The sequence below is a fragment of the Hordeum vulgare genome, chromosome 3H, assembly GCF_904849725.1.
Source record: "Hordeum vulgare subsp. vulgare chromosome 3H, MorexV3_pseudomolecules_assembly, whole genome shotgun sequence".
Taxonomy (NCBI): Eukaryota; Viridiplantae; Streptophyta; class Magnoliopsida; order Poales; family Poaceae; genus Hordeum; species Hordeum vulgare.
The window spans coordinates 5970919-5998195 of record NC_058520.1 but is presented as its reverse complement, the minus strand read 5'-3'; the positions used below and the strand labels follow the sequence as shown (position 1 = coordinate 5998195).

At 43.8% G+C, this 27277-nt stretch overlaps 2 protein-coding genes across 3 annotated transcripts; one reads left to right on the top strand and one right to left on the bottom strand.

Moving 5' to 3' along the window:
* Nucleotides 1–10833: 10833 nt before the first annotated feature.
* LOC123442422 (glutamate decarboxylase-like) lies at nt 10834–14300 on the top strand. Of its 2 annotated transcripts, none has more exons than XM_045118460.1 (7): nt 10834–11334; nt 11419–11623; nt 12470–12670; nt 12768–12982; nt 13154–13407; nt 13491–13543; nt 13651–14300. In XM_045118460.1, exons 1-7 carry the CDS (start codon nt 11249–11251, stop codon nt 14101–14103), a joined length of 1467 nt encoding a protein of 488 aa, XP_044974395.1. In that variant the 5' UTR covers nt 10834–11248; the 3' UTR covers nt 14104–14300. The 2 variants fall into 2 exon arrangements, with proteins under 2 accessions (XP_044974395.1, XP_044974394.1); XM_045118459.1 differs by having other exon boundaries at nt 10835–11037.
* A 2472-nt stretch (nt 14301–16772) lies between these two features.
* On the bottom strand, nt 16773–25380 carry LOC123442421 (protein ROS1A-like). Its single transcript, XM_045118458.1, has 17 exons — nt 25265–25380; nt 24225–25151; nt 23199–23289; nt 22524–23085; nt 21732–21811; nt 21302–21386; nt 21124–21209; nt 20973–21041; nt 20846–20882; nt 20679–20761; nt 19684–20124; nt 19558–19594; nt 19336–19464; nt 17857–17922; nt 17634–17754; nt 17514–17552; nt 16773–17135 (listed from the first exon to the last, which is right to left on the bottom strand). Exons 1-17 carry the CDS (start codon nt 25284–25286, stop codon nt 16975–16977), a joined length of 3036 nt encoding a protein of 1011 aa, XP_044974393.1. The 5' UTR covers nt 25287–25380; the 3' UTR covers nt 16773–16974.
* Nucleotides 25381–27277: the final 1897 nt, after the last annotated feature.

Genomic DNA, 27277 nt, shown 5'->3' with positions numbered 1-27277 from the left:
ATGTCCTTAATGCACCACTCGGTGTGCTGCACCTCGAGCGTCGTCTGTGGATGCTATGAACATCCGACATACACGTTACTGATGACTACACGATAGTTCAGTGCAAGATACTTGATGGCTTAGAAGCAAGGCGCCAAAAACGTTGTAAAACGTCATGGAACATAAGTGATGTTCCGAAGAGATGAAATTGTGATTTCATGCTTGTGCCCTTGTTAAGAGGTACGAGACCTCCAAACAAGATTCTTTGTCCACAAAGTAAAGGAGAAAAGCTCAATCGTTGAGCGTTTGCTCAGATTGTATGAGTACGACAATCGCTTGAATCAAGTGGGAGTTAATCTTCCAGATGAGATAGTGATGGTTCTCCAAAGTCACTGCCACCAAGCTATGAGAGCTTCGTGATGAACTATAACATATCAAGGATAGATACTATGATCTTTTGAGTGATTCGCAATGTTTGACACTGCGAAAGTAGAAATCAAGAAGGAGCATCAATAGTTGATGGTTAGTAAAACCACTAAGTTTCAAGAAAGGCAAGGGCTAGAAGGGATACTTCGTGAAACGGCAAAACAGTTGCTGCACTAATGAAGAGACCCAAGATTAAACCCAAACCCGAGACTAGGTGCTTCTGTAATAAGGGGAACAGTCACTGAGGCGGAGCAACTCTAGATACTTGGTAGATAAGAAGGCTGGCAAAAGTCGAGAGAAGTATATTTGATATACATAATGTTGATGTGTACTTTACTAGTACTCCTAGTAGCACGAGGGTATTGGATACTGGTTCGGTTGCTAAGTGATTAGTAACGCGAAATGAAAGCTACGGCATAAACGGAGACTAGCTAAAGGCGAGGTGACGATACGTGTTGGAAGTGTTTCCAAAGTTGATATGATCAAACGTCACACGCCCCCTTTACCATCGGGATTGGTGTTGAACCTAAATAATTGTTATTTGGTGCTTGCGTTAAGCATGAACATGATTGGATCGTGTTTATTGCAATACGATTATTCATTCAAAAGGAATAATGGTTACTCTATTTGCTTGAATAATCACCTTCAATGGTTTATTGAATCTCGATTGTAGTGTTACACATTGGTGCCAAAAGATACGAGTTAAATGATGATAGTACCACTTACTTGTGGCACTGCCGCTTGAGTCATGTTAGTATAAATTGCATGAAGAGGCTCCATGCTGATGGATCTTTACTCACCTGATTTCGAATCACTAGTGACATGCAAATCATACCACATGAGCAAGGCCTTGTTTTCATTGAGATGAAACAAGATAGTAACTTGTTGGAAGTGATACATTTTGATGTATGCAGTCCAGTGAGTGTTGAGGCACGCAGTGGATATCATTATGTTCTTACTTCACTGACGACTTGAGTAGATACAGGAGTATTTACTTAATGAATCACAAGTCTGAAATATTGAAAAGTTCAAATTCTGTTTCAGAGTGAAGTTCATCGTAACAAGAGGATGAACTGTCTACGATATGATCATAGAAATGAATATCTGAGTTACGAATTTTTGGTACACAGTTAAGACAATGTGGAAATTGTTTCACAGTTCATGCCACCTGGAACATCATGGTGTGATGATGTGTCTGAACGTCATAGCCACGCACTATTTAGTATGGTGCATGCTGGGATGTCTCTTATCGAATTACCACTATCGTTTATGGGTTATGCATTAGAGACAACCACATTCACTTTAAATGGGGCACCGCGTATTTCCGTTGAGATGACACAGTATAGACTGAGGTTTAGAGAAATCTAAACTGTCGTTTCTTGAAAGTTTGGGGCTTAGAAACTTATGTGAAAAAGTTTCAGTCTGATAAGCTCGAACCCAAAGCGGATAAATGCATCTTCACAGGATATCCAAAACAGTTGGGTACATCTCCTATCTCAGATCCGAAAGCAAAGTGTTTGTTTCTAGAAACGGATCCTTTCTCGAGAAAAGGTTTCTCTCGAAAGAATTGAGTGGGAGGGTAGTAGAACTTGATGAGGTTATTGAACCATCACTTCAACCAGTGTGTAGCAGGGCGTAGGAAGTTGTTCCTGTGGCGCCTACACCAATTGAAGTGGAAGCTGATGATGGTGATCATTAAGCTTCGAATCAAGTTACTACAAACCTCGTAGGTCGACAAGGTCGCGTACTGCTGCAGAGTAGTACGGTAACCCTGTCTTGGAGGTCATGTTGTTGAGCAACAGTGAACCTACGAGTTATGGAGAAAGCGATGGTGGGCCCAGATTCCGACAAATGGCTGGAAGCCATAAAATCCGAGAGAGGATCCATGTGTGAAAACAAAGTGTAGACTTTGGTAGAACTACTTGATGGTCATGGGACTATTGGGTAAAATGGATCTTTAAAAGAAGACACACGATGATGGTGATAAGTCACTATTAAGAAAAGCTCGACTTGTCGCAAAGATGTTTTCGACAAGATCAAACAGTTGACTATGATGAGTCTTTCTCACTCGTAGCGATGCTAAAGGTCTGTTAGAATTATGTTAGTAGTTGCTGCATTATTTATGAAATATTGCACGTAGGATGTCAAAACATTGTTTCCTCGACGGTTTCCTTGAGCAAACATTGTATGTGATACAACCAGAAGGTTTTGTCGATCCTAAAGATACTAGCAAGTATGCAAGCTCCAGTGATCCTTCAATGGACTGGTGCAAGCATCTCGGAGTTGGAATAAGCACTTTGATGAGATGATCAAAGATTTTGGGTGTGTACAAGGTTTATGAGAAACTTGTATTTCCAAAGAAGTGAGTGGGAGCACTATAGAATTTCTGATAGGTATATGTGGTTGACATATTGTGGATCAGAAGTAATGTAGAATTTCTGTAAAGCATACAAGGTTGTTTGAAAGAAGTTTTCAAAGGAGTACCTGGATTATGCTACTTGAAGGTTGAGCATCAAAGATCTATGGAGATAGATCGAAAGCGCTTAATAGAAGTTTCAACAAGATACATGCCTTGACAAGTTTTTGAAAGAGTTCAAAATAGACCAGCAAAGAAGGAGTTCTTGGTTGCGTTGTGAGGTGTGAATTTGAGTAAGACTCAAAACCCGACCACGGCAGAATAAAGAGAATAGATGAAGGTCGTCTTCTATGCCTTAGCCGTAGAATCTAAAGTATGCCATGCTGTGTACCGCACCTGAAGTGTGCCTTGACTCAAAGTATGTTGAGAGGTACAGAGAGTGATCCATGTTTGAATCACTAGCAGCGGTCAAAATTTATCCTTAGTAACAAATGGACTAAGGAATTTTTCTCGATTATGGAGGTGGTTAAAGAGTTCGTCGTAAAGGGTAACGTCGATGCAAGCTTTGACACTAATCTGAATAACTATGAGTAGTGAAACGGATTCATATAGTAGAGTGGATATTTGGAGCATTTCCGAATAGCACGTAGTAGCAGCATCTATAAGATGACATAAAGATTTGTAAAGAACGCACGGATCTGAAAGTTTCAGAACCGTTGACTAAAACCTCTCTCACAAGCAAGACATGATCAGACCCCATAACTATATGGGTGTTGGATTCGTTGGAATCACATGGTGATGTGAACTAGATTATTGACTCTAGTGCAAGTGGGAGACTGTTGGAAATATGCCCTAGAGGCAATAATAAATTAGTTATTATTATATTTCTTAGTTCATGATAATCGTTTATTATCCATGCTATAATTGTATTGATTGGAAACACAATACTTGTGTGGATACATAGACAAAACACTGTCCCTAGTAAGCCTCTAGTTGACTAGCTCGTTAATCAAAGATGGTCAAGGTTTCCTGGCCATAGGCAAGTGTTGTCACTTGATAACGGGATCACATCATTAGGAGAATCATGTGATGGACTAGACCCAAACTAATAGACGTAGCATGTTGATCGTGTCATTTTGTTGCTACTGTTTTCTGCGTGTCAAGTATTTATTCCTATGACCATGAGATCATATAACTCACTGACACCGGAGGAATGCTTTGTGTGTATCAAACGTCGCAACGTAACTGGGTGACTATAAAGATGCTCTACAGGTATCTCCGAAGGTGTTAGTTGAGTTAGTATGGATCAAGACTGGGATTTGTCACTCCGTGTGAACGGAGAGGTATCTCGGGGCCCACTCGGTAATACAACATCACACACAAGCCTTGCAAGCAATGTAACTTAGTGTAAGTTGCGGGATCTTGTATTACGGAACGAGTAAAGAGACTTGCCAGTAAACGAGATTGAAATAGGTATACGGATACTGACGATCGAATCTCGGGCAAGTAACATACCGAAGGACAAAGGGAATGACATACGGGATTATATGAATCCTTGGCACTGAGGTTCAAACGATAAGATCTTCGTAGAATATGTAGGATCCAATATGGGCATCCAGGTCCCGCTATTGGATATTGACCGAGGAGTCTCTCGGGTCATGTCTACATAGTTCTCGAACCCGCAGGGTCTGCACACTTAAGGTTCGACGTTGTTTTATGCGTATTTGAGTTATATGGTTGGTTACCGAATGTTGTTCGGAGTCCCGGATGAGATCACGGACGTCACGAGGGTTTCCGGAATGGTCCGGAAACGAAGATTGATATATAGGATGACCTCATTTGGTTACCGGAAGGTTTTCGTGCATTACCGGAAAAGTTTCGGGCTCATCGGTAGTGTACCGGGAGTGCCGGGAGGGGTGCCGGGGACCATCGGGAGGGGTGTCACGCCCCAAGGGGTCTCATGGGCTATGGGAAGAGATAAACCAGCCCCTAGTGGGCTGGAATAAGTTCCCACTAAGGCCCATAAGGTTTGAGAAGGAAAAAACACAAGGTGGAAAGAGTTTCCAAGTGGGAAGGTGGAATCCTACTCCAAGTAGGATTGGAGTAGGACTCCTCCACCTCCAATTTCGGCCAAACCTTTAGGTTTTGAGGCTGCCTCCTCCCCTCCCTCCCACCTATATATACGGAGATATTAGGGCTGATTTGAGACGACTTTTCCACGGCAGCCCGACCACATACCTCCATAGTTTTTCCTCTAGATCGCGTTTCTGCGGAGCTCGGGCGGAGCCCTGCTGAGACGAGATCATCACCAACCTCCGGAGCGCCGTCACGCTGCCGGAGAACTCTTCTACCTCTCCGTCTCTCTTGCTGGATCAAGAAGGCCGAGATCATCGTCGAGTTGTACGTGTGCTGAACGCGGAGGTGCCGTCCGTTCGGTACTAGATCGTGGGACTGATCGCGGGATTGTTCGCGGGGCGGATCGAGGGACGTGAGGACGTTCCACTACATCAACCGCGTTCACTAACGCTTCTGCTGTACGATCTACAAGGGTACGTAGATCACTCATCCCCTCTCGTAGATGGACATCACCATGATAGGTCTTCGTGCGCGTAGGAAAATTTTTGTTTCCCTTGCGACGTTCCCCAACACATTCACCCCCTTCGTTGTACGACGCTATAGGGATACTATCGGGTACCGAGGGTGACACCTCGCTAAGTACTCCTGATGATATCTCTGTAGTATAGCTAGTCGGTCGTGGTTATCGAGGGTGATTCCTCTTTCACCATTCCCGATGACGCCCCTGTCGTGCAACCCCTCAAGTGTGGGACCCCCGAGGGTGATTCCTCTAAGCCCACCTTGACGGGTACATCGTTCGGAATCCAACGAGGGTGATACCTCGGATTCCCCGCGATGTTACAACCACACAGTTACTCGACCATGTTACTGGGATCATTGGTGATTAGTTGTAAGACGGGTGAATTCCCGTGAGGCTGTGTTGCTGGCCTAATTAAAATGTTAATGGATTTGGGTATTTGATCTGGGTTGGTCGAAGACCTTTTCGCACTAACCGGCTACGCGGGAAGAATTATGGGTACTCGGCGTCGCGGTATCAGCCGAAGCTTTTCAGATGCCAGCAATGTAGCGGCGCGCGCCCGAGTGGTCCCGAGATGCATCGCGCTTGTGATTAAGGGGTGCTAGGACTGACGTCGGCCGCCCACGCCACGTGCAGGAGCGTGAAGGGGAACTGGGCCCACGAACCCTTTGTGCTTAGGATTTAGACCGGCGGGCTGGCCTCTCCGATTAGTCTTAGGTGGGGCTGCGACGTGTCGATATTCCGAGGCCGGGCAGGACCCAGAAAAGTATGTCCGGCCAGAGTGTTATCGAGCGTGACGGGACATGTGGTGCACCCCTGCAGGGATGAAAATTAACTATTCGGATAGCCGTGTCCACGGTTACAGGACGACTTGGAGTTGTGCCCCGATCTTTTACAACTACAATTGTTACTTAACTGGAATTAGTTTGCCTCGGGATTGCTTCCTCGCAGGGAGTCGAGGGAGGATCTTTAGGCGTGACCTCACTTTAATATTGCTGCAACAATATGACTATTAATGTTTTACCCCTGTTCTACTCTCGTCTATTGCTGCAAGACCCTGAAGATGCTAGTCTTCGATAGGACTAGGCCTTCTCTCTCTATTCTCGCATTGCTGCAGTCAGTCCACATATACACCCCCCCTTCTTTGATACTGATGCATAATTAGATTAGTTCTGATGTAAGACTTGCGAGTACTTTGGATGAGTACTCACCGCTGCTTTGCTCCCCCCTTGTCCCCTTGATCCGTTTGCTGCGACCAGATGATGGAGCCCAGGAGATGGAGGTCCCCGCCGCCGCCGACTGCTACCCCGACGGTGCCTACTACTACGTGGAGGCCGCTGATGATCAGGAGTAGTTAGGAGGTTCCCAGGCAGGAGGCCTCGCCTCGTTCGATCGTTGTATCTGTTGTGCTAGCCTTCTCTAAGGCACCCCATGTTTTATGTCTGTACTCAGATATTTGTTGCTTCCGCTGACTCGTGTGTTTATCGAGCTTTCGTATTCTAGCCCTCGAGGCCCCTGGCTTGTAATATGAAGCTGATGTTATTTTATTTGTGTCTAGAGTTGTGTTGTGATATCTTCCCGTGAGTCCTTGGGTTTGGTCGTACGCATTTGCGTGTATGGCTAGCGTACGATTAAATCGAGGGCGTCACACAAGTTGTGCACATCATTTGCATCATGTGAAATGATTCCATCATTTGACTTTGTTTTAATTGTGTAGGAAAAAATTCTGCAACACCGGTACAAAGCACATGGAAGCTTTCAAAGGCCAAACATTTAAACTAGAGCATTGTTGGGAAATGCTCAAAGACGGCGACAAGTGGAAGTTGATTGACAGAGAATCCCCACATAAGAGAGGTTCACTTACGAACATGGATGAATATGAAGATGATGATGGCCCAAGCAACTTGAACAAGCCCGATGGTGACAAGAAGACAAAGAAGAAGATCAAAAGGAAACACGAAGCATCGACTTTGCGGGACAAGACAGATGCCATGGTGCAATCAAATTGTTGGGGAACGTTGCATGAGAAACAAAAAAATTCCTACACATACGAAGACCTATCATGGTGATGTTCATCTACGAGAGGGAGATCGGATCCACGTATCCTTGTAGATCGCTAAGCAGAATCGTTAATAAACGCGGTTGATGTAGTGGTATGTCTTCACGATCCGTCCCACGAACCGTCCCGCGAACCGTCTCGCGATCTGTCCCGATCAAGTGCCGAACGGACGGCACCTCCGCGTTCCGCACACGTACAGCTCGATGACGATCTCCGCCTTGTTGATCCAGCAAGAGGGGCGGGGAAGTCGATGAGTTCTCCGGCAGCGTGACGGCGCGCCGGTGATGGTGATGATCTATTCCTACAGGGCTTCGCCCGAGCTCCGCAGAAAACCGATCTAGAGGAAGAACTACGGACTAGAGGAGAGGGCAGCACGTGGCAAAGTTGTGTCTCAAAAGCCCTAAACCTCTAATATATATATATATATATATATATATATATATATATATATATATATATATATATATATATATATAAACTCTATTCATCACACAGGGTGCAGAATAAATTATTCCTCACTCGAGTTAATTTAAGACCATTTCATAAATAAATGAAATTAGAAATGCAAATAGATACAATTATATTGATTAACTACGGAAAATTTGCCATAATAAAACAAAAATATAGATCATAAGACTAGAAAAATCGCATTTTATGTATAATTTACACTATGTTTTTTTGTTTGTAATTTTACGTGACATAAAATATTTTTTACGGTGACTATGTATTTTTTTACGGTCTCTTTTTACGTATGAAATAAGATTAAAATTTAAGAAACGTAAAATTACGGTGTATTGATGTGAAAATAGAGGGGGTGAAGAATAACTATTCCTCACCCAAGATGACGAATAGTGCGACCCTATTCATCACCGTAAAAAAATACATCACCCAGGGTGAAGAATAGAAACTCTATTCATCACCCAGGGTGCAGATTAAATTATTCTTCACCCGAGGTAATTTTACGACCATTTTATAAATAAATTAACTTTGAAATGCAAATACATACGTTTATATTGATTCACTATGAAAAATTTGACATAAGAAAACAAAAATATAGGTCATAAGACCAGAAAAATCACATTTTTTTTATAATTTACACTATGTTTTTATGTTTGTAATTTTACATGACATCAAATATTTTTTACGGTGAGTATGTATTTTTTTACAGTCTCTTTTTACGTATGAGATAAGATTAAAATTTTAGAAATGTAAAATTACGGTTTATTGATGTGAAAATAGAGGGGGGATGAAGAATAACTATTCCTCATCCAGGGTGACGAATAACGCGACCCAGGGTGCAGAATAGTTTATTCTTCACCCGAGATAATCTTACGATCAATTTACAAATAAATTAAATTTTAAATACAAATATTTACATTTATATTGAATCACTATGTAAAAATTGACAAAATAAAAACAAAAATATAGGTGATAATACAGGAAAAAAAATGTTTTTTTTTGTATTTTTTGCACTATTTTTGTAAGTTCGTAATTTTACGTGATATAAAATATTTTTATATTGGTTATATTTTTTTTACAGTCTCGTTTCATGTATAAAATAAAACAGAATTTACGAAACGTAGCATTGCCCCTCCTGTCGTACAGTGAAAATAATGGAAAATAATAAATGGTCGCGTGACCAGCTATCTTGTAGCCAGCTCCCGGCACGACGCGTGCCGTGGCGCGCGTGTACGTGTGCCTCGCTGCAGTAAACAAAAAGAAAGCAACGTCCCATCACCGCGTCGGTCGGCCGATTGAGACCGAGAGAGAGAGAGCACACACCAACATCCGCCTTCACGGCCGATCACGGGGCAGCGACGGGGCCGGACACGGCCGATCCGCTGCACTCCACCACCTTCGCCTCCCACTACGTCCGCGACCAGCTCCCCCGGTCAGTCCCCTCCCTCACCTCCACACACCACGCCTACTCCTACCGGTAACCGGCCACCCACTACGGACGACACTGCCCCACCACCACCACCACTCCACTACAAGGCACCAGCGCAAGCCCGACGCAGAAAACCTAGGCTCGAGCCCGGCCCGGTCCGGTCGTCAGGCCTAGATCTCAGGCCCAGGTCCGGCCCATCACTGCTAATTTCTGTCGGGCTTCGGGCCTCGGGTCGGGCCCCTTCCTTAAAACGCAAAAACAGCAAGCCCATGCCCTACCCGAAATACTCTTCGGGCTCAAAATTTAGGCCCGGGCATGGGCAAGGTCGGGCCGGGCCGACCGGGCCGGGCTGCCCATTGCTAGATATACGCCTCCCATCCCTAGTGCCTCTTCGCCGACGTACTTGTCGGTGTTGGTCTTCGGTTGAACTGTTTGGGTCTAATATTTTTCGCCTTCGTTCGCGTGGTTACTCGTTTAATCTTTCCGGTCTACGACTCTCTTCATCGGTGGTAGTTACTGATCTCGTGCGTTGTTCCTTAAAGTCTTTAGTATGATGGTTTTTTAACTGTCTACTATAATAAGGTTTTGTCTGACTTTAATAAAAAAAGACGATGACGAGATGCAATGGCAGACCTAAATATGACAGGTCCCATGCCTTTTCACACCATCTTCCAGTATTATAGCTAGAGTGCTACACTATAGCTATAGTCAACGAAGAAAATGATCTACACGCCAAGGCAGCCGCCCGGGCTGACTGGGCCTAAGAGCATATATATATACCGGTTGAGGTTTGTTTTCTTCCGAGTCATGGTAAAAAATTACGGACCAGATACGTGATGCACGGTCTGTTTTGACTAGCAAAACGGACCGAATCCGTACACTTATCGAAATTATCGGGCAACTCTATTACAGGGTCTGCTAGAGATGTTCTAGATCCGCGTGTGACTGGATGGGCATTCGACTCGATGCAGTACCTGTAGCTGTCGCTGTTAACCTGGTTGTAATTTTTATAACATATGTTCTTTGTACTGCCATTACTAATTACAAATAGATTGAAAAGCTCTCATAAAAAAAGTGATCCCATAACTTTTAATTATTGTAATACATGTATCATTTGCAAAATGTTTTGTAAAACTTTTATAAGTTTATACCGAGTATTTTTCAGAAACAAATATTTAAGTGTAGTACATTTGTATTTTTTTATTAGTTTTAACTATGTATGCAGCACTTAATTGTATATATACTACTGTATTTGTTAATGAAAAATTACTGCACTGATGCGTGGGTATCATGAGCGCATGGCCGAGGTTACACTGGATCTCAGTCGACCGAGCAGATTAAATACGTCTTGTCTCCAACGGGGACATGTTGTTGGCACCGGCACGCGTCGACCTCCCCACCGGCTACCCTCCCCTGGCCTAGCCAGCTCACCGCGGGCAACCGCCTCGCGGCGCGACGCGTGCCACGGCGCGCGCGTACGTGGCGCCTCGCCGCGCTAAACAAAATGGCCGCGCCGGTCGGCGGATCGAGACCGAGAGAGAGAGCACACCAACCTCCGCCTCCATTCACTCGCGGAGCACAGATTCCCGGCCGACTCGCCGTCGCTGTCCCGGTGGTGCCCGCGACAGTGATCGGAGGACGATGGTGGTGACCGTGGCAGCGACGGGGCCGGACACGGCCGAGACGCTGCACTCCACCACCTTCGCCTCCCGCTACGTCCGCGACCAGCTCCCCCGGTCAGTCACCCTCCTCTCCTCCACACACCACGCCTACTCCTACCGGTAACCGGCCACCCACTACCCCACCACCACCACCACCACCACTCCACTACAAGGCACCAGCGCACACACCGTCGGTGTGACACCCCACCCCATCCCTTCTCCCTCCCATCCATCCCCGGATTCCCTAGCGCGGAGCAGTAGCAGCAGCAGCTGAGCGCCGGCGGCCATGGTGATCTCGCACGCGAGCTCCAGCGCGGGGGAGTCCGTCTACTCCACCTTCTCCTCGCGCTACGTGCGCGAGGAGCTCCCGCGGTGAGGACGTACGAGAGAGAGACCAACCGGACGTCGGCCTGGGTTCTCGCCGGAGATCTGACTGAGGGACGGGTGTTGGTGCAGGTACCGGATGCCGGAGAACTCGATCCCCAAGGAGGCGGCGTACCAGATCATCAGCGACGAGCTGATGCTGGACGGCAACCCGCGGCTGAACCTGGCGTCCTTCGTCACCACCTGGATGGAGCCCGAGTGCGGCAAGCTCATCATGGACTCCGTCAACAAGAACTACGTCGACATGGACGAGTACCCCGTCACCACCGAGCTCCAGGTCCGGGAAAACCCCTGATCCGACACTCCCCTTCCTATTTATTTAATTCCTCCTTGCTATTTCGGGGCAACAGACAATCTCCAACACTTTCAATACTGCCGCCATGTTCGTTCACAACCACTACCAGCAAAATCTCCTAAGAATGGCAGGGTCCGAGATCCCAGCACTCGTGCGGTTTTGGTTGGTAAAACGCTCTGCTTTGCTCTGCTCCCTTCTATCCCTGCTCTGCTTTGCGACCCACTGGCCGCCTGTCATCAGCCTTCTTGAAACCACAATTTGCTGGCTGATTGTGCGTGTAGAGCATCAGTGACCGCCGAATCGTGTTTACTTCAGCAAATGGGAATGTGATGTTTTGTTCCGTATGGTGGTTGAGCCCCGGACTAGTTGTGACACGGACGGTTCTGCTCTGCTACGGCCCGCGTCACATGGCATTCTGTGGTTTTCTTTCACCTGGTTTCCGGTCACAGTTGACGGTCTAGCTGAATCTGGAAACAAGTATACTAAGACTCTTTCTGTTTCAGTTATCACCTGGAAACAAGTACGCTATTTCGATACTGTTTGCCAGTAACAACGATTGCAAATGCTGTCTCTGTCCCTTAATTTGAACTGCAAAGAAACGTCTTATATCAAGGGACGGAGGGAGTGGCTCGTAAAAATGGTTTCCGGTGGGCGCCATGCCTGTTAATTGCAAGCAGAACATGTGAAACGTCACAAACCGTTGGAGGGGGGCCTCTTGATCCGCTTATACGTGGATGCCTCTTTGCATTGTCATGCACCTACATGGGAATTCATAGACGAGCTGTGTACTTTAAGCACTTTGCTTATTACCTGTCTGTAATTTCGCAGAACCGTTGCGTAAACATGATAGCTCACTTGTTCAATGCACCGATCGGCGAGGACGAGACAGCTATCGGAGTCTCGACGGTGGGGTCTTCGGAAGCAATCATGCTTGCAGGCCTGGCGTTCAAGAGGAAGTGGGCGAACAAAATGAAGGAGCAGGGGAAGCCATGCGACAAACCTAACATTGTTACTGGTGCAAATGTTCAGGTATTTTGTTGTGGAGTGAAATCTTTTGAACTTTATTATCACTGTATGTATGTGCCAGAAAATTTGCCGCTCGTAACCCGACCTCTCGTACTCGTAGGTTTGCTGGGAGAAATTTGCTAGGTATTTTGAAGTGGAATTGAAGGAGGTCAAGTTGACTGAAGGGTACTATGTCATGGATCCTAAGAAGGCTGTTGAAATGGTGGATGAGAACACTATATGTGTCGCCGCCATCCTGGGATCTACTCTCACTGGAGAGTACGAAGATGTCAAACTGTTGAATGACCTTCTTGTGGAGAAGAACAAGGAAACAGGGTATGTATTTTATAGGCTGTCAATTTCATATCCCAATTCGATAAATTTCATTGAAATTGTGCAGGTAGTATGCAGCACAGTACACAAATGCTATCCTAGTTGACCAAATTGTTTAGGTAGCAATGCAACACAGTTAAGACATGTCTTCTTATCATCATACACGTAACGCAGGTGGAACGTGCCGATCCATGTTGATGCTGCCAGCGGAGGATTTATCGCTCCGTTTCTTCAGCCTGAGCTTGAATGGGACTTCAGGCTACCATTGGTGAAGAGCATCAACGTTAGTGGGCACAAGTATGGCCTTGTGTACCCTGGTGTTGGATGGGTCATCTGGCGGAGCAAGGACGATTTGCCCGAAGAACTCATTTTCCACATAAACTATCTAGGAGCAGATCAGCCCACATTCACGCTCAACTTCTCCAAGGGTCAGTATATTGTTCTCTGCTTCAGCATGATTTCTCTGTGATGTTGCAACAACTTAGGCGCCTACCGTGTGGATTCTGTGCAGGTGCTAGCCAGATCATCGCGCAATACTATCAGCTCATCCGCCTCGGCTTCGAGGTATGCGTGTCAGCCAGCTGACCTTCAGCATGATTCCCTATCTCATTTGCAAGATGCAGAGAGTTTGGTTGGTGTTTGACTGACGTCTTCCTTCACCCACTTCACAGGGGTACAAGCACATCATGGAGAACTGCAAGCTGAACGCGGCGGTGCTGAAGGAGGGCATCGACGCGACGGGGCGGTTCGACGTGCTGTCCAAGGCGGACGGCGTGCCGCTGGTGGCCATCCGGCTCAAGGACAGCACCAACTTCAGCGTGTTCGACATCTCGGAGAACCTGAGGCGGTTCGGGTGGATCGTGCCGGCGTACACCATGCCCGCCGACGCGGAGCATGTGGCCGTGCTCCGCATAGTCATCCGGGAGGACTTCAACCGGAGCCTCGCGCAGCGGCTCCTCGCCGACATCAACAAGATCATCGGCGAGCTGGACGCGCACGCCGTCCACGCCATCAAGCTCTCCACCGCCGCCGCTGGTGGGGACGGCGCGAGTAAGAGCGCGGTCGACGCCGCCACCGAGGCCTTCAAGGACCTGGCGGGGAAGAAGAAGGCCGGAGTATGCTGAAGGCTTGTTTGCTGAGACGCTTGCTCTGTCCTTCATCACGTATTTACGTCTATGTTGTATCTTGTAGTACCATAATTATTTTGTACGTACGTACGCGGATTGCTTGCATTCTCTCTTTCGGCTCTGCTGGGCATGTGGTTATGTATCTGTTTCTTTTTAATAAAAGGGGTTTGCCCCGGCTCCATTTTTCTCGCGGAGCTCAAAGCTTTTGGGAGGACACTTGGCTAAGAAATACGCTGTTCTGTATAATAACGTAAGAAAGATTATGTTATTACAGTATTATGTTCAATTGAACTCGATAATCTTCGTACCTTGCTGGAACGACAGGGACGTATCGACGGCAAGCCTCTAACTTGCAGCTCTGCATATAAGGCGGTTTGGGCCAACAAGTCTATGGACGCGGTTTGTGCATATAAGGCGGTTTGGGCTAACAAGTCTATGGACGCGGTTTGGGCCAACAAGTCTATGGACCCCTCTAACTTGCAGCTCTGCATATAAGGCGGTTTGGGCCAACAAGTCTATGGACCCCTTCGCGTCAGTAATCTGGAGAAACTATGCATCCAGTAAATGCAGAAGTTTCTTATGGCTTACATGCAAAAATCGACTCTTCATCAACGAAAGACGCTTCAAAAGGGGGCTAACGGACTCTTCCTCTTGTCCTTTCTGCTCGACTTCGGAATCTGCAGAACACCTATTTCTTCTTTGCAACCATCTGGGTCCACTGTGGCAGAGAGCCGGAATCTGCAGAACACCTATTTCTTCTTTGCAACCATTTGGGTCCACTGTGGCAGGAGCTCTCTGCTATCTCTGCCTCCCCTCCATCGGACTTTACGCAGCTATGGGGATCGCAACCTGCTAACAAGTCTCGTTTCATAATAATCATTTGCGATTCTTTGGAATATTTGAAAAAGAAGAAACACCATGGTTTTCACGGGGGGAGCTACAACCTATCCACCTGGTTGCCAGAATGGATGCAGACGACGTAATGCTATGGTCGAACAGATGCTTCAAGGAACAGCCAACGCTTCTTCTGCGGGATTGGTGTACAATGTTGTTTCACCTCTCTGAGAGATTGTAACTTTTCGCTTTTTGCTATTTTTTACTTTTCTTCTTCCCTCCTTCCTGGCATTCTCCTTGCCACCCCGATCCCTCTTCCCGTTCTTTTGTAACTATCCGTTTGTTTTCAATATTATTTGGTTCAGGTCGGCGTAAGCCCGCTGTAGCACCGTAAAAAAAAATTATGTTTAATTTTTGGGCGTAGGTAGATTCCATTCACAGAAAATTAGCTACAGATGGTAGATTTTTGCTGAAATCGATGTATATGGATCTAATTAATTTACTGGACTCCTTCGAGATCTTTGTATATTTAGAAGATTAAGATGCCATTAAGAATGAAAATTTTCATCTGGTTCATAGATGAATAGATAATTCTGAATGTTGTTTCTGTGATCAAAATGAAACTATTAAAATTATTATGATGTACAGTGCACATAGCATTCAATATTATTAACAATGTGTATTAATACGCTATCTGAAATGTGGTTCAACGAAGTAGACGAAATTATAATGAATCATATCCGATCCAAATAAAAACGCTATTTTGGACTATATGAAATGATTTTTAATGAAAAAAGTATCAATATTTTTTTTGCCCGTTATGTATAAAGCTATAATTTAGATCCGTACGTGGTCATTATTCAATCATGCAAAGTTCAAGAAGCTTATGTTTATTGAATGCAGTCGATAGAAATGGTTGCACAGACTATCTTCAGTTTCTTTATATGACGAACTAGTAATAGACTAAATATATAGGCATAGTAGTTTTGTTGATCTCGCTGGGTGTGAGAGTTTCAATCTGTTTTGGAACACATTTAATTTCAGTTTTTGTTACAAAATCGGGACCTAAGACATTGTTATCCTTTTGTTTAATAATTACTAAGTTAAATAAAAAGTAATTTTTGACTGCCGCTAAAATAATTAAACAAGTTTGATTAGAAATAATAAAAATAAGATATCTGACTCTTTGCGGAATTGTTGTAAAAATTACTTTAAAATCATTTCTTTTAGAAGACTCTTGAGCGACCTCAGCCTGGCCAAGCCCGGAGGCTTGGGCTCGTCGCGTCGCCCATCCTTGACTCCGGGATATCAATCACCAGCACCGCTGCCGTGGCAAGGGCGGAGCGGCCTCCGTCCGAGGTCACGGTCACCGCGCCGAGCGTGGCCTGGTCTGAAACCCCGAGCATCAGCACACTCGCCGGCTCCGGCGGTGCGGGAGAGAGACCCGTCGACGTAAGCGCGGCGTGGAACCCGTGGCAGGAACCTCGCCTGCTCCCCGTCCTGGGTGCGACGGAAGAGATTGGTGTTGCTGTTACGCGCTCAAAGCGTTAGGTTTTGCCATATGCAACTACAATTACGGTGCATGAATGCTCGTCATTCATCATCATTACTAATCCAGCCATGAGAGTAGATTCAGTAAAACCAATCCTAGACTTGCAAAATTTAAATAATTCTAACTTTGAAGAACAAGCTAGAACTTCAAGTAACTTGGAAAGGGGGAAGTAAAGATAAATTTACAAGACGTGCACTCGGAAAGATGAATCTTGTGCCAAGATGAAGATAAACGGCTTCAACTGCGATTTATTTCGCAGCAAGCAGGCGATGCAAAGACATTGAAAAGAATTCCAATTATTTACTCTACCTTGAAAAAAATGAACCATTGTTTACATTTGTGATCGGTCTGAACATTTCTATTTTTAAAAGCTACATCTTCTAACTAGCCATGTGCTAAAAAGATAACCAGAGAACTAGACTAACTACATCAGCTTTGCCCCAGCTAAGATTCATGTCAGGTTAAATGACAGTTAATAATTCCTAATTTGTCGAAGGCGCATTCTGCTCATTGCTCTTCCCCTGCCCTGCGCCTTCCTTCTGTTTGCTGCTGTCATCTTTCTTTTCATTGACGGAATGTAATGCGGTACATAATCGCCTTGGGGATCTCGTCCGCCGATCGAATCCTCTTATGCAAACATATCCTGCAAGAGATCACCGTATGTTATCTATGACATCGCAAATCACATGAGGAGGCATCGCATATCGCATCGCAACTTTGTGGCCAGCAGGCTATTCATGAACGATTTTTCAATGCTAGTTTATCTGCAAGATTTTACTGCCTCACATCTCAGCACTACTTGTGATTCTGCAGAGCAACTTCCAAGCCCAAAACTGTCAGCAGGGCGCTCATTTCACTTGGACTAGTCGAACATAAGTATCCTTCTTTTTTTCTCACACTGGTGCATGTTAGGAATTTTCTGAGAGCAGAGTATCTATCGTTTTTAATATCCGAAGATCCTTAGCCTATCAGTGACAAATAAAGTAACAAACAAGAGAAGAGAGTGGCAAGCACTCGTTACCTTTCTTGAAGCAGTCTTCAATGTCTTGTCTTGTTTGACCTGAGATTGATTAGTACGCCAAGTTAATATCACTCAACAGTAACAAATTTCACACGTTTACAGTTCACAATGATAAGCTACCTTTTGCAATAGAGTGTATTGATGAGCCGAAATATACAACGCATTTCTCCGCAGTCTCTAGATCAATAAAGCCTGTAGGGAAGGCTATTGGTATACGGCTAGACGAGTCATCTGCAAAGACCTATAAAGGGGTTCAGTTGACGAGTAAGTCTCTAGCCATTTTGGTCTAGAATGAATTGTCAGGAATTATCAACAGAGCATAAACCAAGCAGAGTATGTGTACCTCATGGTACTGAAAGTAGGTACCATTCAATGGAAAGTTTCCTCTCGATGCTGTTCGACAGGGTATCTGCTCGTTCATGTACCAATAAAAAATAAGGATAATTTTTTACTCATATTGTAATATCTGCTGGAAGGTTCATATCATAGGTCTGATTCGGGTCAGATCTAAGCCCTATAGATGCACACAATTATTGTAACGAAATTCTTAATGGTACAAATATAGCAGTGGGAAAAATATTGTTCTTGGATAATGAGGATTGTGGATAGGTTCATACAAATGACAAAAGAAAACCTGACAATAATTTATTAGAGGTTGCAGTGAATTTGAAATTGTGCTAAATTTGGATGGCCACAGGCTGGGAAGACGGTAGTTAGGGCAATGCTAGCCGGCGGCTCGCACCGGTGGAGGCGACGGTTCAGATAGGCCCCATCCGACAGTGTTGGAGGCTGTCAGAAGTGACCGTGCAGTGTAGTTGGCCAGGAATTAGCTGTGCCCAATATATGCATCTCCAAGAAAACTTGATGGTCCATAAAACACAATAAAGTAACAGAGCCAACACGAATGGAATTTTCTTTTTAGAAAAACATAGCACACTTTTGTTCCACCTCTGAAGGAGGGAGTGATTTGCATAACCCCAGTCTTTCCTCAGCTTTTAGTGTAAGATGGCTGATGCACGGAAGCGATGAAACTCAATAATTTTAACTGACTGAATCTCTCGTTTTTGTTTCTTAGAGATGTCGACAATTGAATGTACCTGACTTTTTGTTAATAAGTAAGGTTGATGGTGTGACACGACAGAACGAGGAATTGATTACCTATAAACTCCAACTTGGATAACTTTTGGTTACTGCCATCAAAAGTTAACCAAATCATATATTATGAATTGCCCCTTCAAGATCAGCAAAGCAGCTGAATTGGAGAAATTAAGTAGTACTCCATCGTCCCAAAATAAGTGACTCAAAAACGACTCAACTTTGCACTAACTTTAGTACAAAGTTGAGTCACTTATTTTGGGACGGAGGGAGTATAATTTAGATGCATAGTTGCATACCTCACCATTCCTAATCTATTGACTCTCTTTAATAAAAACGTTGTTCCTTGAGAACAAAATATTATTATGTTTACATCAAATTTAGGCTCTCTTTGGTTTACAGGAATTTGTAAGAATTCTATAGGGTAGGATTCCTTTAGGAAAATTTCCTTTTGAGCCCTTTGATTTGTAGGAATGAGATTCATATTCCTATGTAGAATTGATTCCTATCCTTCACATTTCAAAGGAGAAAAAAAACATTAGCTAAGACCTAATGGAAAAGTTCCTATCCTATGAGCCAAATGACATCTCTTTTCCTATTGGAACTGAGATACATGTCATCCCGTTTCCTATGACTTCCCTATTCCTACAATATTCCTATCCTATGAACCAAAGGCGTCCATGCATATATTTTACAAAAGTATAGTGCACTCTGAGCAAGTGGTTACCAGAATTGTGCCTCTCATCATGGGGATCTTGTTAGGACGAACATCGTCAGGACAAGGATGAACATCGTCAGGACAAGGATGAAGAACCAGGAGATAGGGAGATGGATCTTCTGGAACTCGCTCTTCAAACTGGAAGACACAAAAATCAGTCAAAGTATTAATCGATGTCAACATGCGTCATAACTGTAGTACAATGTTAAGGAGTCATGGCATACAACATACCTCTTCCAATAATGCATGACCGTCTGGGAGCACATACCTGTAATAACAACTATGCAATCTTAGTGGGGCACTGCTGACTTCTGAGGACAAAATCTCAATATATCAGGAAAGTATATCATTACGTACGCAAGGTGCTCTGTCCTAAGACGCCCTATGTGTTTCAGGTTTCTGCTTGTATGTTGTGAATTGCTCAATGCCAAATCTTTTCCATGATTTGGTGTCCAAGAGCAATTGCTCACCATAGGCTTGTTTGAACACAGATTTATTTCAACGTCGTAGTGTACTCTTTTTGACATGATGTCTTCAATATCAACAAGATCATCTTCATTGGGATATTCTTGCTCATCAAGTGCTTCATATTCATATTCGGGACTTGGTGGCACCTCAATAATGGGCTCACAGCTGCGGGAGGGTTGTCTGCCAGCAGCCCTGCTTTCTTCGATTTGATGTTGCCACACTTGCAGACTTGGCATGCAACTACCATTTGACAACAGTCTTTCAGAAGTAACCATACTTTTTTTCTCTTCACCACCACGCACATGCTCCTCTGCAGGAGGAAGTAATGGTCTGATAACAAGCAAATGTTATTGTTCCGTGCTTCACTCTAAAATTAGTCCAAATCAATAAATAAAAAGTTCACCATGCAAATATCGACTCCACAAGAAAGACACAAATCTTATATGAGTACTCATCTTTGTATATTGCACCTTCTAAAAGGTTTTACTTCACTTAGTAATTTCCAATCCTTTGTTAAAGACATATCACTTGAATGACATATAGCACTTGAATGACATAGGTGTTAAAGACATAAACACCTATGTCACAGTACTACCTAGTTCATTGGCAGCCACTCAAATTCAAACAGCATCCGCAAAAAAAAGGTAGAATATCACCAAAGAACTAGCCATGGACAGGGCTGCGAGTTAGTTAGCTATCCACGTGCCATGACCATGAGTTGGTTTCGAGATCTTATGGATTTCAGCTCTAGCCTACCCCAACTTGATTCGGACTAAAGGCTTAGCTGTTGTTGCTGCGAGAGTTCACTACGTACCATAACAATAGTATCTCGGTATGTTGCTGAAATAAGCTCAAGTAAATAACTTTGCAACATGTGAACATACCTGGTAAGTTTACTTTTGTAGTACCTGCAGTCCCCACGGAATGGGCAAGCATTGCAATTTGGATCTACTTTTGTGCAAATTACCTGCATAATGGAAGCATCCACCATAAAACATTTGTAGCTAAACTATCATAAATTTTACTAATCACTTTTGTGGATAGCAAATACCTTTCCAAAAGTTATCATGAGACAGTGTAGTTCATACCTATTATTTTACATATTCGTCAGATGTGTCTACTAAATTTCTAAAGTTACAAAAACAAATGTCGATACATTTGGAATGATCAGGACTTACAATTTTTCTTTGTCAATAGTACATAGTCGGGGCCATAAGTAACTCTGCACATCCTGCATGAGTGGATATCTTCAAGAAAGGAAAGTAGGCATAAGAACAAGGTTGTCAATCATATTTAGTTGTTCACATATTCAGGTGCAAAAAATCTTACAGGTCAACCGAATGAAACTCCTCAGAACAGCATTGCAGTTCAACCCATTGTAGCCTTGTGACTATGCGAGCTACGTTGACATCAACCTGAAAATAGTGGAGTGCGATCACAGCTTTGATTTAAAATGCATTCACCTGACAGGATTTGATTTGTTTTTAAGAAACAAAAAATAACTTACCGGGAATGCTTTATGCTCCAGTGACAAAAGACGTATGCAGTCGACACTTTTAGCTCCAAGTCCATTTATGCTGATTAGGTATTTTCTAATGCCCAGAAAAAAAAAACAAGATATGAGTGATATAATTCCACTGAGCATGCAGATTTTATGTAGCTCTGAACAAATATTAGTTGATTATTTTAACCAGCCTGCTAGCAGTTCCCTACCACAAGTACCATGATATTCCTCCAATCCACCTATTATAATGTTTCTGAGAGTAAATTGCTTCATGGTCATATTTATTTATAAATGCAAGAAAATTGAACATCTAAAAATAGGGACAATATCATTATGTAGCTATTTCTTGATAGTTCAGCACCATTAAAACAAAGAACGCTAAAATGGTGATGTAACTAACTGCAGCATATTTTTATAAAATATATGGCCATACTTTGCGCTTTCTCGTGGTAGATATCTAAGCCAATCCAGGTCAAAGCTTCCATGATCTTTCTTTATGCGCGTGAGAAATGCCTGTAGAAGGTCAAATAATACTTTCAGCTCTTGCGTAAAATGCAGAAAACAAGAATTGAAGAAATATGTTACTAGTGATGGGAATATGAATATTAGTTAAATAATAAAATGATGGTTCACTCAAAACTGCTGTTAAGAAAATGTTATACAAGTAGTGATTGCATGAATCGGACGAAATATGTTACTAGTGATGGGAATATGAATATTGGTCAAATAATAAAATAATGTTTCACTCAAAACTGCTGTAAAAAAATACTAAGTAGTGATTGCATGAATCGGACAATACATTAATTTCATTAAGAATAAAGAGTTCCAATGTAGCTCACAGTTGATATTTCAATCATTTTCTGTTAGCTGAGCCAAAAAATTCAGTATTCCAAAATAGATGTTGCAGAACAACAAACAACTTGGTAATCAAACAGATTACTGACTAATTGCTAGTAATGACAATAAACTTCGTAAATTAAACATGTGGAATTTCTTCTAGGAACGCTACAAAATATATGAAAGTCTGCTTACATAGATTTTGTTACCCCCTCTGACCCAAAATAAGTGTCGCAGTTATTATGGATCGGAGGGAGGAGTACAAAAGATGAGAACATTCATTTTTTTCAGGAGAAAGGTATTTAGAAACACATTCTTGGTACAGAAATGTTGGGGCGATATTATAGAGGTAAGTAATAGACTGGCAGTGTATCTCGCAATCACACACCTGTATCCGCAATGCCAGAACGTAATGTTGTCCCCTGCCTGCAATGCACTTTGCAACGTCAACAAATGAGGCCTGCTGTACAGCTTCCCAATTTACTTTGTCAGTTATTCTAGTTTTGCTTCCGTTATCATATCCTTTTCTATATGCTTCCTCCCGTAACTTATCCCAGTGAGCAGTATCTTCCAGCCGCAGCGTAGCTATGAACTTTCTTAAGGTTTTTTCTTTGCATATTGGTTTTCCTGATTTATCCTTGACTAAGTTCAAAAGATCATCCTTCCCCCAAGTAGAGATGTCTTTCTCTTTTATAATAGCTATGAACTTCTCCATAATTGTTTTGTATTCTTGACCATAGTTTCCTTTTACCTCCTCACCGTAATCAACTTCCTCGCATTCAATGGGATTGGTAAAAACTGAATTGGTAGAATCACTAGCATCAGGTGCTTTAGTCAAATTCAAGTTTTCTTTGATGTCAACTGTTGACGGAGGTACATATGAACATTCTTCAGCATTACCCTTCCTCTTATTCATAGGAAATTTTGCTGCCAGGATCATAAAAGCGTTGCTGTGTATTTGTACAAAAACAATTAGTAATCAAAAGTGCATATGATGTTCAAAAAATGAATATCAGTGCCCGCACAAGCATGCAAGCAAAGATCATATTCTCTACTATATTACCTTGATAAATGGTCAGCAACATTTTGCGTAAGGAAAGTACCAACCACAGAATCAATTACCGATCCTCCCCATCGAGAATATTCTCTGGGACCTGACAAAAAAGCAGTTCAAAACATAGAATCAAATGTGAACTTGTGTATTTCATATAAGCAGAGGGTTGTAAAACTTTTTTGGTCCATCATCTACTCCCTCCGTTCCTAAATATAAGTCTTTTTAGAGATTTCACTAGACGACTACATACGGAGCAAAATGAGTGAATCTATATTCTAAAATATGTCTATATACATCCGAATGTAGTCTACTAGTGAAACCTCTAAAAAGACTTATATTTAGGAACGGAGGGAGTACATGTTTACTGTGGATGCAAGGCCTATACCGCACATTATATATCATGAAATATTTGTTTTGTTCCACCTGTTTTGTTTTTGGAACTCAGTACTAATTAACAACATTGCTCAAAGTCCTACTCTTTCGCCTGCACGAGAAAAAGTCTGGAACCAAGTGCCACTATCAAATCATATACCTACTGCCAGATTATTTTTGTTTCTCACTGAACTACCTAATTTACATCATGTGCTAGCAAGTATGGTCAGAAGGAATCCACCTGCACTCACTTGAAGTATTTTTATCGTGGTTTAAAGCAAAAATGAGGAAGGGGCAAATATAACAGTGGCATCTGAGTAAACCATATAATATATGGAAATGAAAAAGTCAATGAAAGAATTTATTTTTCTTGTTTAGAATAATAAATTATCAATGAAATTTGTTTCTCCACAGAAGACATCAAGCGAGTAATGGCTGTCCTGACTCACCTGTTGTTTATGCAAGACTATTCAAAACTTCAAAAAAATGTAAAAAAAAGCTTCAGGTTCTAATATTGAAGGCAAATGCTTCACCGCTTACTTTTCATGTATTTATTTTCAACTTTGCCATAGAAGTGCATTTCACTTCATATGTCATGTTCTTTTCCTCATCGCACGCTGCTAATATGAAGACACGGAGAAGAGAATGAGGCAGAATCATTACCGAATAAATCCTTTACGGTTGCAATAAACCAATCCACTAGGTTTTCATACTTCCGCCGAATGTCATCCCATTTAGGCCCGCTGCCGATATCAACCCCTTCGAAGCTTTCACTGTCAATCTCTTCCCACTTGGTTAGAGCGCCATACACTCGCAATGTATCATCATCAAGGCCTAGCACCTTGGGCCGCACTTGATTCGAGCGATTTCCGTGGGGACCCAAATCCCCCAACGAGACCAAAGCAGAGCACGACGCATCAGCCTGAGCAGCATTCTGGTAAGGAACAATAGCCCAGTCGGCACTCGTTTTCTTTTTCTTCGTCTTCGTCTCACTTGAAATATTGTTAACCTGCGCAAGGAGCCTCAGATTGGCCATCAGCTTGGCCCTGCTGAAACTCCCTGTAATGATTTCCAGATCGAAGTCTAACTTGCGGCGCCTTGATAGCTTATTATCAACAATGCCATCGCCAACAGATCCAGCGCCGCCGTCCTTTTTCGCCGCCGGCGTCTTGTGAGGCTTAGCCGGCGTGGCGCGGGCGGGCTTGGGCTGTTTGTCTTTCATCACCTTCAGCCGGGGGACACCCTTGGTGGACTTCTTCCTTGGCCTCCAATGGGCGCTCTCCTCTTTCTCCGGGGTGGGGATGGTGATAGGAGTCGCCGCAGCCGCAGCAGCCCCTGGCGGCGCAACCTCGTCGGAGGAATCGGACGTCTGCGCGGTGGCTGCGCAGCCATCGGTGGCGGCAGGTGCAGATGGAGGCTGTTCCCCAATGGGGGGCGCGAGGTAGATGAAGCCGTGCTTATCAAACACCCCCAAGTCAATCGACGCGGGGGCGGCCGCGGTAGAGCAAGAGGTGGGGGCGTCCGTGGAGGAACCGAACGGCGGCCGGCGGCCATTGTCGGGGGTCGCCGGCGGCATGAGCAATCCAGGCCCTGGTCCGGCAGAGACAGTGACGGAATCAGAAATTCGCAGAGATTGACGGCGTTTCCTACCTCCTAAACCTCAGATTCGATGAAGAAGAAGGAATTGGGCAGCATGCACTCACCAAGATCCGCTCTTGCCTCCATCGTCGCCGGCGGGGGAGGGGGCGGGCGCAGGCAGCAGCAGCAGCAGCAGCAGCTCGGGAAGGAGGCAGCAGCAGCAGCAGCAGGGACAATGGGATATATATCCCCTTTGCTAAAATATCTCCTAAATAAATGAAGAGTTTATAACTGAAATCTTACCTTCTGTTAGAATCCTACTAGGACTCTTCTCGTGAAAAGAATAGTTTTTTAGACTCCTGCGACTGCGGCCCCGCAATACATACAAAACCTTAGGAATACAACTTTTTCATCAAGCCAGCATTTACATATTCTCTCGAAAAAGGAGTAAAATGCATCACAAGTCTTAAAATTATCGGATGTGTGTCGGTTTAGTGCTATAACTTTGAAACTGTATCTTTTGATTCTAAAATTATCAAAAGTGTGTCAGTTCAGTCATATTACTTTGAAACTGTAGTTTGGGGTTTTAAAATTATCGAAGGTGTGTCGGTTTAGACGTTTAGTCCTAAAATTTTTAAAGTGCAGTTTTGGATTCCAAAACTATGTAAATTTGTTTCTTCCTACGTCTTTAAGCTTCCTTGACGAGCATCCATGATGCATGTTTTTCAAATGAGGCCTTTATGTGGCAGTGTATGTTGCAACCTGCACGCCCATCATCTGCGTGGCCGTGAGTTCCAGAGAAGCCTCACTGAGAGGTTTGGCACGGCCGCAGGGAGATCCCGAGCCAGACGGTAGGGAGGACAACATCCCTTTTCATGGCGCGGTCACTTGGGAGATCCCAAGCCAATTTAGATGGCGGACATCATCCATTGACCTCTCTTTCTATTGGAATTCTTATAAAACCTTTTTTTGAAATCTTTTGGAGAAATTGATTCTTGAGAATACTTTTTGTGAGATTTCTTGAGATGACTTTTTGTTTGACAAAAGTTCTATCTGGTTCTTCCATCAAAAAAAATTATTGTGGGATTTTTAATTTTTATTTTCTAAGAAACCACAAATTTGGTTTATGCTCAAATCTTCTTCTAAAATTCTCACTCATTTCTTCCCTCTCCTAATTTTAGAGTTTTCATCCCAATGACCCTCCTCTATCTCAAGACATCATCTAAAATAATTTCACAAAGTTTTGGATTTGTTTCTTATTTTTATCTATTTTAAAATAACTCAAGGCATTTTCTGTAATCATTTCTGGACCCCAAAAATTTGCAAAGGAGCTCATAATTCCATTTAGATTCTGACCCCAAACATGCTATTCATGGGAGCCCTATGTACCCTCAACATATTTCTCCAAAAAAAATTGTTTTGCAGCTCAAATAATTCAAATTTTGTTTGACTCAAATTTGCACAAGATTTGATCTTTTTGATGAAAACCCATCTTTTTGGCCCTAAAAATTCTGAATAAATTTAGGCAGCCCTTAGAAGCAATGAGAAGCCTCTGCACCAAGTTTCAGCTCAAACCTCATTTCTCTTATGCCATTTCCATTCTGTCGAACACTTGGCGTGCACTGATTCAGTGAGTGATCAAATCCGAGCACAATCTCGCGAGTGTCGATCTTTGGCATTTGCTCCTTGTTCCCCGAGCCTATCCTAACCATCGCACGGTCGATTGGCCATACCTGAGCGTCGATGATGAGCTGTCTCGTCGGTGCCAGCCTTCCCAGCGGCACTCTTGTCCTCGTTGTCGATGCGAGAGAGCAAGACCAGCTGGTTGGCGTCGTCCAACGCCCGTGCAAGATTCATGTTGCCCCTTTGCAGCCTGCAGCCCGATGCCATGCCATGCACGACTCTTGTGGCCTAGACGCCCCAGAGCACGTCGACGGCAGCCATGGCGCCCGTGAGGCCGTTCTGCAAATTGGAGTCCCCAACCCGATGTCGTCGACCAATTAGTGAGGGAATGGATCCTCCAGACCCTATCAAAGCTCCCTCCATCGCCATGCCCTGCTAACCCCTCTGCCTCGCCGTGATCCGCGTTGGAGTTACCCCGTCGCAGCAATCACCTCACCCCGATTATAAATAGAGCC